Consider the following 12,065-nt stretch of genomic DNA (forward strand, 5'->3'; position numbering starts at 1 on the left):
CCCCACCTTTTCACAACAGCGCCCACGACGTCAACCGCGCCTTCCACTCACGACCACACCCATCGCTGGTTCCAGAAGACGCCCTCACCGACACAATTCATCCACACCACCGGCTCCCACCCTATCTACTAACCCGGACTCCAATCTCCAGCCACGACCTACCAACAGCCAAGTTCGCCCTCACAGATGTACTCCGCCATCAACACACTCCAAGAACAATAGAACGCATCAACGACCGCAACACTCCACCAACAGCCGACGCTCAGCCCACCTGCGAGCCCGCCTCGACCGACCTCTTCCATCTAGGTCCGCATTCTCCATACATAGCCCGCCTCTTCTCCGATCACGCCTCACTTCTGACGAAGGACAGTCAACCTGCCCGAAACGTCAAGTTCCTCGGTTCTCCTAGTTATTCTTATAACTAGACTTCTTGCTCTACTTTTACCAGCGCCTTTACTCATTGTTTCATTTCTCTTTCCTCTCTCTCTCTCTCTCTCTCTTACACTTTTGTCTGTTTCTACACTACTTATCTTTTCTTTTCTGTTCTCTTCTTTTTTCTTCTTTTTCTTTTTATTTCTTCCTTCCATACAACCCAACGGTCCTTTTCAGGACCACTAGTTTTAATTTACACATTTCTTTACAGGTTATTTCTCTTGCCTTCTCTCCTCAGGTCTACACTTTAACTTTATTTTAATTTCTTATTTTTGCATTTCTCCCACAGGAACCTTTTCAGGATTTAACTGTCATCGATTTCGTCTCCAATTTTTTTTTTTTCTTCTTCTCCTCCGCAGCATTTAATTCTAGGATCCACACTAGCTGTTCGCCGACTTCGTTCTCCTCTTGGTTTCATGAATCTTCACTGCTCTCCCCTATCTCCATGATTCTCCAGCATTCAACTCCTTCCTCTTCCTCTTCCCCTCTATTTCATCTTTCCTCTTCTAACGATGTCCGAACATCTTACTTGATTCTCACACTATTCTTCCTTACCACTCTCTGTGTTCCTTTCTCTACTGTCTCCACTAGTGCAACTTCAACTTCTAGCCCATTACTGTCTCCCACTCTTCACTTTTTGCCCTCCTCACAACCCCCATATGTCGCTTCCCTCTTCGTTTCTCCTCTTTCTAGGCTCTTCTGCCAAACAACGATCCGGTTAAGGACTACATACACATGGTGTCACCGCAAATCTTTCTTCCTAATTAACTTCACCATGCAAACCTTCAAACAACACATAACCGAGCTCTACGGGGAGCAAACGCAACGATCTTCTCGCCTACTTCAACGGAACCTAGTCAAACAATCTAAACTCTCCAATCATCTCACCTTTCTGAAAAGATGCCGAGATCACAGTATCATCCCTCCTGGTCTACAGCTGAAATCAACCATACAAACTCCACGTGCTCGACGTATTCTTCACCAAGCAGGCCTCTCCCTCACCAGAGAACGCATAGCCCACACTCGACAAGAACTTCACACAATCGATCAACAAATCAACACCTCACAAACACACTTGTCACAAACACTACATCCTGCTGACCTCCAGAAGATACAGACCTTCAACTCTCACACAGCAAGGACCACATTTCTTCGCACCAGAGAGAAGCAGATACGGAAGTTCAACACACTACATAACAGCCACACCCATACATACACACGAGACAAGCCGCCCGCCGCCCGTAACACCGTTGTCAATTTAAGCCAGCACAACCTCACACAAGCCGAACACAACGTGTTATCCCTTGGGCTTAACTTCGCAACACCACCCAAGAAGATTCCTTTCACAGAAATCATACAACAAACGGAACCCAAGCTCAGATACCTGAACAAAGCCGCAGCCGACAACATTAGACTCCTTGTTACTCAAGCTCTCTCCACAGCCAAGCCACCGCAGCCCAACCTCAACAAAGAAGAACGAACAGCGGTGAAGACTCTACAAAGCAACGCATCCATCCATATCATTCAAGCAGACAAAGGCAACGCCACGGTCGTCATGGACAAAACACAATACGAACAAAAGATACAAGACATCCTTCACACCCCAACATACACCCAACTGAAACGTGACCCGACTCCTGCCACCGAGAGGAAACTCAACGCCAAGCTCCTCGAACTTCATCGATCTAATGCCCTTCCTCAACAGCTTTATTTCAGACTCCGTGCCTCCTCCAGCAGATGTCCCATCCTCTTCGGGCAACCCAAAATTCACAAGCCATCAGTCCCTCTCCGCCCCATCATTTCTACACGAGGTTCCCCTTGCTACGAAACAGCCAAACACCTGTCAGACATTCTACAGCCACTCGTTGGCAACACAGAACACCACATTAACAATTCCAAACACTTCATTGACATTCTCTCTCAAACTACTATCAAGCCTACAGACACCCTCGTCAGCTTTGATGTAGAATCACTCTTCACCAGCGTTCCTGTCAACGAAGCCTGTGACATCATCAAACAACGTCTCACCGATGACCCTTCTCTTTCTTCCAGAACACAACTCACACCACAACAGATACACGACCTCCTCCTCACATGTCTCAATTCTACCTCCTTCCGATGGAGAGACACACACTACAAACAGCAACAAGGCGCAGCCATGGGCTCCCCCCTCTCACCGATCATTGCCAACATTTACATGTAACATTTCGAAAGTCACGCACTCGCCACGGCACAGCACAAACCTTCACTCTGGCTCCGGTATGTCGACGACATCTTCACCATCTGGCCACACCAAGCAGATCAACTGGACGACTTCCTCACACACCTCAACGAACAACATTCCAACATCTCATTCACAGTGGAAACGGAACACAATCATTCTCTCCCCTTCCTCGATGTTCTCGTCACAAAAACCAACTCTGGCACTTTCTCTCACCAGGTCTACCGCAAACCCACTCACACTGACAGATATCTTCACTACCGCTCCTTCCATCATCCAGCAGTCCGCCAGTCAGTACCGAACGCTCTCGTCCGACGTGCTCATCAAATCAGCGACAAAGGACATCTTCGACAAGAACTCGAACATATCACAGACACACTCACCACTATCAACCAATACCCCAAGCACAAAATCAACACTCAAGCACCTTCTCATCCCAACCAAGCAGGCAAGGAACAGCCCATCACAACTGTAAATCTTCCCTACCTCGGCGCCACCTCGCACAAACTACAACGCATCTTCAAGTCCGCCAACATCCAGGTCCGTCATACATCTTCCAACAAACTTCACAATTCATTGCACTCACACAAAGACAAGCACCCCAAACACAAACAACCAGGTGTCTACCGTATCCCATGCGAATGCGGCAAAGTCTACATAGGTGAAACAGGGAGATCGCTAGAGACCAGACTGAAAGAACACAAAACATGCTACAGACGTTCGGAATGGGAAAAGTCAGCCATCGTGAAACACGCTCAACAGTCGGAACATCGCATCAACTGGGAAGACAGCAAACTCATCACATCCATCAAAAACTGGAACACACGACGCATCAGAGAAGCCATAGAAATTCACACACACGACACTGTTACACAGGATACTGGACTCCAAATCAACAACATCTGGCTTCCTCTCATCAACAAACAATCAAACAGCAACAATGACAACAACAACACACTCTCTCCACAGCACATTCCCCCTTCTACTTCTTCCTCTCATATCTCTTCCCCCACCTTTTCACAACAGCGCCCACGACGTCAACCGCGCCTTCCACTCACGACCACACCCATCGCTGGTTCCAGAAGACGCCCTCACCGACACAATTCATCCACACCACCGGCTCCCACCCCATCTACTAACCCGGACTCCAATCTCCAGCCACGACCTACCAACAGCCAAGTTCGCCCTCACAGATGTACTCCGCCATCAACACACTCCAAGAACAATAGAACGCATCAACGACCGCAACACTCCACCAACAGCCGACGCTCAGCCCGCCTGCGAGCCCGCCTCGACCGACCTCTTCCATCTAGGTCCGCATTCTCCATACATAGCCCGCCTCTTCTCCGATCACGCCTCACTTCTGACGAAGGACAGTCAACCTGCCCGAAACGTCAAGTTCCTCGGTTCTCCTAGTTATTCTTATAACTAGACTTCTTGCTCTACTTTTACCAGCGCCTTTACTCATTGTTTCATTTCTCTTTCCTCTCTCTCTCTCTCTCTTACACTTTTGTCTGTTTCTACACTACTTATCTTTTCTTTTCTGTTCTCTTCTTTTATCTTCTTTTTCTTTTTATTTCTTCCTTCCATACAACCCAACGGTCCTTTTCAGGACCACTAGTTTTAATTTACACATTTCTTTACAGGTTATTTCTCTTGCCTTCTCTCCTCAGGTCTACACTTTAACTTTATTTTAATTTCTTATTTTTGCATTTCTCCCACAGGAACCTTTTCAGGATTTAACTGTCATCGATTTCGTCTCCAATTTTTTTTTTCTTCTTCTCCTCCGCAGCATTTAATTCTAGGATCCACACTAGCTGTTCGCCGACTTCGTTCTCCTCTTGGTTTCATGAATCTTCACTGCTCTCCCCTATCTCCATGACTCTCCAGCATTCAACTCCTTCCTCTTCCTCTTCCCCTCTATTTCATCTTTCCTCTTCTAACGATGTCCGAACATCTTACTTGATTCTCACACTATTCTTCCTTACCACTCTCTGTGTTCCTTTCTCTACTGTCTCCACTAGTGCAACTTCAACTTCTAGCCCATTACTGTCTCCCACTCTTCACTTTTTGCCCTCCTCACAACCCCCATATGTCGCTTCCCTCTTCGTTTCTCCTCTTTCTAGGCTCTTCTGCCAAACAACGATCCGGTTAAGGACTACATACACATGGTGTCACCGCAAATCTTTCTTCAGTATTGTATTATCCCACATACATGTACTCATTATGAAATATTGAAATGTATATACATTCATATTCTTGCCTTATACGTCGCAACAGACACTAAACACTGACAGAAATAAATACTCCTTTAAGGTGGCAACAAGGATCACTTATTAAAGATATCAGAGCGAAACTAACCATCAGGGAAGACATACTGTATTAGTTTAAACCATATACTGTAATTCCATTACATTATACTTTAAAAATTCAATCTATGTTTTTATGTCACTACAAATGAGTGAGCGTGGAGTCAAACGAACGTAACAGTGATCGTTTCAGTTGAAAGAACTATGCAGTACATGTAACAGCATGTTGACTCATGTTGATTCATAATGCCCTCAACATCACTTATATGTGGCAAAATGAATATACACATGTAGTTGTACCTATATTTGTCCATTATATTTTTTTCAATTTTTCTTCAGATTACTTGGATACGCCCACAAAAAAAAACCCTTCCAAACCAAGATTCTGCCTGTGACATCAACTGTCAACCACTTTTAAATTACTATATGTAATACCAAGTAATGTACTATGATTATCAAAAGACACCATAATGTACCTTTCCCAAGACTGAGCATGACTTGCATGTTTCCATGTCATCAAAATACAATTAATGAAAAAAATTGTTGGGAAAAATGCAAGTTACACTCAGATTTTCCACAATTTGACATATTACTCCATCTTCTAAAGGAGAATCAAGGTCATGATTAAAAGGTAAAACTTTATTTGATGATCCTATAAATGTAGGTACACACACAAAAAAAAAAAATCAAACTGTAGACTCATCTCATTCACTGTCATGTGCATTTGCATGTAACTTTGTCATACATTTTCCCTTGAAGTGAAATGTTTTTGTTTAAAAAAAAAAAAAAATATCTGACATGGGGTAATGTGCTGACATCGGTCCTTATTATGCTGACAGTGCCTTGTTGAGTGACCACTGCTTGATTATTCATCAGATGACCAACGGTCATTTATATGATTGGTTAAAAGTGTTGGCAAGGGAAGGGACATCTATGTGATATACTAAATGTCATATTTTACACTGGTTGCCACATGGGACGGACTGGATGACATAATCATATGCATGAAATCTGAGAGTCTGGTACAAAACCAGGGTGCAGGATTCTGAAATATATAATTACAACTCGACATCTTCAAGTGGTAGCTTATGGAGTGAAGATAACTTTCACTCCATCTGTTCATATCTTTTTTTGCCTGAATAAAAGTCCAGCAGATGCCACAATTTCACATTTGACTGGTGTGAAATGGGACTTTGATTTTTTTTCAATGATTGCCAGTGCATGTGTGTAGGTGCATGATACATAAAATCTACACCAACATCCATGAATGTTGAAAACCTCACTACAACATCTGAACTTATTAAAGTCTACTCATATCACAATGACTTAGGGTTGAAATATCTTTCCACTGCCTGCATCTGCATGAAGCTGTTTCTATGGAAATCCAAGCAAAACTATGAAATGTAGTTCCTGCTGGAACGTGCGCATTCCAATAGTTTTATGCAATTAACATCAATCTGCTTTAAACTGTGAATCTCCAACCTGTTACTGGGGCTGGGATTTTCAATTAACATTGAAAAGACCAGTTTGGAACCCAAGAAAGAATACAACAAACGGGTATCATGGTTGTTTAAAAAAAAAAAAAAAAAAAACAGGTACACATGAAAGCATGAAAGAACAAGAGACCCGGGGGTCTAGCGCTCACCTGAGTATCGCAAGTTCACCTTTCACACAGTCACTAATCTAAATTATTCACAGCTCTACCAAAATTTGACCAGGCATTCTCAAGTAGAAGATGAAAATGTACAATAAGGGCCCAAATTTTTAAGATTCCTTAATTATTAGGGGTTGGGGCCCCCTGGGGCCCTCTGGGTGGAGCATGGTGCCCATTTTGATAAATTTAGATCCTGACCCCCTAGGGATGCTACCTGCCAAGTTTGACGAAAATCCATCATGAGGTTTTCAGGAAGAAGATGAAAATGTGCAATTCAGGCCCCCATTTGGACCTTCCCAACCACCCCCCCCCCCCCACCCCTGCCCCCAAGAGGGGCACCCCTGGATCTCCTATTAACAAACTCAAAACTACAGTCATTAATGTACTCACTCATAGTATTATCTTAGCTCTATAACTTCTGATTCTAGAGAAGATTTTTAAAGATTCCTTCATTTTGGGGGTTTGGGCCCCCTGGGGGCCCCCTGGGTGGGGCATGGTGCCCATTTTAACAAATTGAGTTCCTAACCCCCTAGGGATGCTACCTGCCAAGTTTGGTGAAAATGGGTCATGGGGTTCTCAAGAAGAAGATGAAAATGTACAATTTAGGCCCCATTAGAACCCCTCCCCTGGGTCCCAAGGGGGGCACCCCTGATCCTGCCATGAACAAACTTGAAACTACAGTCATCAATGTACTAACTCATAGTATTAAATTAGCTCTATCACTTCTGGTTCTAGAGAAGAAGATTTTTACAGATTCCTTAATTTTGAGGGGTTTGGGCCCCCCTGGGGGCCCCCTGGGTGGGGCATGGTGCCCATTTTAACAAATTGAGTTCCTAACCCCCTAGGGATGCTACCTGCCAAGTTTGATAAAAATCGGTCCTGGGGCTTTCAAGAAGATGAAAATGTAAAAAGTTTACGCACGACGCACGACGGACGCCGGACGAAGGGTGATCGCAATAGCTCACTTGAGCCTTTGGCTCAGGTGAGCTAAAAACCACACAGATAAACAGAGACATTGAACCTCTTCCCCCCCCCCCCACCCCAAAAAAAAAAAAAAAAAAAAAATTAAAGAATAAATAAATGAATACAGGAAGGAAAAAGATAGAAGGAAAGGCACCAGGACTTTGTATCCTCAATGTCATAATCTAGGAGGAGAAAATTCACTGCCTCCTGTCTGCACAAGGTCCAGAAGTCTATAATAACTAATTTTCTTCACCTCCTCCACTCCAGTATGAATCTCTCTTTCCTCAGTGTTTTTAATGCGATTCTGCAAACCGTTCAGGATGGCCTCGACTCTATTCTCTCTCGCGCAGATGACAAAGGGAAATGAGAACTTGTTGCGGTACGCATCGTTGCGCTCGTTCATGAGCTGACGCTGGTCATCGGTCAGCCCAAGGAGCCCAGCTCCGGCTTGTTCGCGTTGAGACTCGGCTGTCAGTTTTCCCTGCTGGGCCAGTTTCCCGGCAAGATTTGGGTGACATCTTAGAATGGCTTGCTTGCCTGTTCACAACAACAAAGCAAATAATGAACAAGATGAAAAACCTATCATGATTATATTTCTAGTTTCTTCATTGCTTGCCTCACTGAAATAACTGGTTACCATTTTGTGATTACCTCAATATCTTTCTGAATTTATCAACTTAAATGCTACAGTATTCCTACAATCCCAACTTTTAATACAGTAGTAACATGTGCTTTGTGCCTCGAATGTGACACTGCATCATAAACCAACAAAAAGTCGCCAGATATGAATTCTTTGAAGGAGCAAACTCTACGCTTTAAAATGATATAACTCGGTTCGAATGGACTCTCCTGACCTATCCAAATATTGGAAAGAAGGCACACACTCAGGAAACAGTGTGTACAGAAAAAGAGGCTGTGAATTATAGGGTCTACTCAAGCGCTTAATCTTACAAGGCTCTGTGCAATGAATGAGCCAAATACAATACCAGAATAGCATATAACATAAATATTAGGCTGAAATTAAGCATGCTCTACAATGTATTTACAAATTTTATTCATGACTAATACCAACTGTCAAAGTAGGACTTGGCATCATCCTTTCAAATGTAATTAGAGTTGAAAGTGAAGTGAAAAGGGTTTTTGAAGAAATAAAAATAAGGGACCTCTGAGGCAAACTGAACATACAATTCTATAAAAAGGTTTTAGAAAAATTGCTAAAAACACAATTTCCCATTTGTTTTATGATCTCAAACTATAGAATACTGTAGAATTGCTCTTTCAGAATGGCTAGGTTGACCCATTTCATCTATTTTGAGTCCTCACATAAAATGAGGGCGTGTGAACTTTTTGTTGGTTTTGTGATGCACAGTCACAAATTGACTATCATGTGTCTTATGTAGTTTACCAGGAGATAGGTATCTGAAACTGGACACATTTGGTGTCATATTGGTATTATTAGTTTGTACTGTTTTGTTTGTTCTTTTTGTTTTGTATTTTGTTTTCTTTTATTATTTGCTACATGTATAATTAGTCTGCTAGTGCTTTTTGGATTCCTCGTTCTGGTACCCTCTTAAAAAAGAAGAAAAAAAGAAAGATAATATTCACATTCACCTGGACAATCACATTTCAAGTATCTCACACTATCTGATCTATGAACTGTTCTGTCACTTAACCCAATATTTCAATGACATTTTTATCATTCACTAGTGTGTCATGCTGCCAACTTACAGGCAGTGTTTGAGACCGATGTTCTTCACCCCTTTCTGGCAGGCAGTTTTTGTTGCACGAGCATAATAAAGATTGCTTAAACCTTAACTATTGTGACAGGTTGTCCATCTTCGAAAAAGAAAAAAGTTAATTTAATGGCAATAAATAAAACACATAAAGCGCTCAATTCAGGCGCTGATAAAAACAAAAGTAGTTGGCTCAGTCGGTAGTGCATCTGCCTCTTGATCCTTAGGACCTGGGTTCGAACCCGAGTCTGGACTGAGCAATGTTGTGTGTAAACATACCGTCCCCTCTCTAGCAAAGAGGCAAAACACTCTGTCCCTCGGATAGGACATAAAATGGAGGTCCCGTGTATGAGAGAGACACAACTCATGCACGTAAAAGATCCCACTTCATTCATTCATCGCAAAGAGCAGAGTGTTTACCCCGGTGAAGTGGTCCCACCTCACATCCAACTGGACCCCATGGAAGACCAGCTTAGTGTAGCTGAATATGGGCTATCTAGCCATCTTCCCAGATGGAAATGAACAAACTACTAACTACTAAAGAAGAAACAGGTGCAAAAGATAGCATTTTAACGTTTACAACTGCAGAGAAACAAGAAGAAGGTCGGTAAAGAAAGTTGTACCGCAAATTGGCAATGAATCCATGACATCACAGAAGGACTTGTGGAGATGCCGGAAATCCAGGAAGGGATGATATGACCACACTGCACCAGCAATGAGCATGCCATGCTCAACGATGCTCTGGAAACGGGCGATGAATTCCTCGTAGCTGAGTGCATTCACCTCTTCAATGCTCATCTTATTAGCAGACATTGTTTCAGAAGAGACACAGAAAGGACAAGAAGGAAAAAGAAATAGAGAACTCTTCCACGTCCCACTTGATGCTGAAACCTGCAAAGAACCGAGGAAAAAAACGAGATGACATCTTATCTATTTATTTTTATAACTTTACCTAGACATTGAAATAAAAGCTGCAGAGAATAAAAATACGGAAGTCACGGATTATTCTTTAGACAGTGAAACATTACACCAACTTTTTTTACTGTCAAAGGAGTCAGTGAATTGCTTGAATACCTACAGTGCATGTCAATAAGCCTACTTTTTTTTTTATTGTCAAAGGAGAGTCAGTTGCTTGAATTTGAATACCCACAACATATTTGTAGACATACATGCACACACAGCCTACAAAGCCAAATAAACACACTTAGCATTGGTCGATCCTACATTATGATTTCATGACAGACATAAAATGCATGATAAAGTAACTAGGTTTTAGGGGTATAAGCGGTTGTTGTTAAAATGTTAGCGATGGGTCATTGCCACTGAGGCACTGGATCTGGTCTAAGCAAGGGCAATGCTGGAAATAAACATCTGTAAACGTGAACTTTTACTAATTATATAGTAAGTCTACTACTCATCGACCACTATTTTTAGATCAACCACCCTCACGCAATGACTTTCTCGCGTATTAACTCAAAAGTATGCGTGGGACATGATTTACAGGTTGCAAATATGCTGGAACATTCAAATTCATACATATGAAGAGAAATTAGGGGGATACTCTCAGGAAACAGGAGGGGAAAAATTGAAGAAAATCCTCATTAGTTGTACACATAATTCTTGTTATATTAAAATGTATTTGCCCATTCACTGGATTTACGCGTTTTTCAATGGGAAAATGGGTGATTGATTAAAATGATGAGCTTGCGCTGGTGTGCAGTAAAAAAGGTCACTTTGTGTTTGACGCCCATAATACCGCACGTATGGTACAAGTCGACAATCAATCTGAGCCTGGGATATAATCTGCGGTATTTTCTGCCTCGAGTGGAATGAAATTTATATGGTGAAACTGAGGGATATTTTATAAGATACAAGGTATTTAATAAAAAAATGGTCGGTGAGTAGTAGGTCCAAATATATATGTCAGGTACGCGGAAGAGAGAGCTAACACTGCTGTTAGAGCCATAAAAGGCATTTATCATCATTCGGAGATGCCTAGATTTTTTTTTTTTTCTGACTCCCTGTCAGCGTTACACAGTCAGGTTATGTAACACCCTGCACAAAGAACTAGTCACCACCGCCTCTGTAAACCTCTTTGTGCAGGAGTGCAGAGCATCCTGCTTTGTTGGTAGGCTAGAGGAGTATTACTTTTTAGATCATGGGGAGTAAGATCAAAAGAGGATCGACTTTGGTAAGATGTAGGAATTTTTTTTTTCTTCTTCTTTTTTAAAGTCACTGAACATACACCACACCAGACCTGCCAACCCCATTAGTACGACTATACACCCGATGGTTAAGAAGAAGAAGAAGAAGATATCGTCTGCATCTCGGGAATCTGTGAGTTATACGTTACAATACAAAGTTACAGAAGCTGAAAATTAACTTACACTTCATAAACAGTTCGTGCAGATTGACTCACCTCAGCTCAGGGACTCGACTGAGCTCACGAAGGATACAACAGTCAGGCCAAAGTGTGTACAAAACTGTGCTACCGGTACTTAAAGTTTGGTTTCAAACATTGTGATTAAATAGTAACATTTCAGGTACATTTGAGGTTGACGTGCTTAGCTAGCCAGATTCTGTGGCAGCTTTCCCAAATATCCGAGTTCCTCACTGCGAAGATCCTCTGAGCAGCTGGCACACACACTCGTACTGATCCCTTTTGGCCCTTGCTCGCCCAGCCCGCCCGCCGCCCGGCGGCCGCCCCGGCTAGTTTTAGTTCGGTGGTGCCAACTGGTAGCTGGTAGACCGTA

At 42.7% G+C, this 12,065-nt stretch overlaps 2 protein-coding genes across 2 annotated transcripts; one reads left to right on the plus strand and one right to left on the minus strand.

Annotated features, from left to right (window-relative positions):
• The first annotated feature begins 1,207 nt into the window (after positions 1-1,207).
• On the plus strand, positions 1,208-2,635 carry LOC140234989 (uncharacterized). The gene has a single exon (XM_072315025.1). The coding sequence runs from the start codon at positions 1,208-1,210 to the stop codon at positions 2,633-2,635; it is 1,428 nt and encodes a 475-aa protein (XP_072171126.1).
• Positions 2,636-7,751: 5,116 nt separating this feature from the next.
• Positions 7,752-10,197, minus strand: LOC140235167 (2-oxo-4-hydroxy-4-carboxy-5-ureidoimidazoline decarboxylase-like). The gene is made up of 2 exons (XM_072315203.1): positions 9,936-10,197; positions 7,752-8,116 (listed from the first exon to the last, which is right to left on the minus strand). The coding sequence occupies exons 1-2, from the start codon at positions 10,123-10,125 to the stop codon at positions 7,755-7,757; spliced, it is 552 nt and encodes a 183-aa protein (XP_072171304.1). The 5' UTR covers positions 10,126-10,197; the 3' UTR covers positions 7,752-7,754.
• Positions 10,198-12,065: the final 1,868 nt, after the last annotated feature.

This window comes from Diadema setosum, chromosome 11 (assembly GCF_964275005.1).
Source record: "Diadema setosum chromosome 11, eeDiaSeto1, whole genome shotgun sequence".
Taxonomy (NCBI): Eukaryota; Metazoa; Echinodermata; class Echinoidea; order Diadematoida; family Diadematidae; genus Diadema; species Diadema setosum.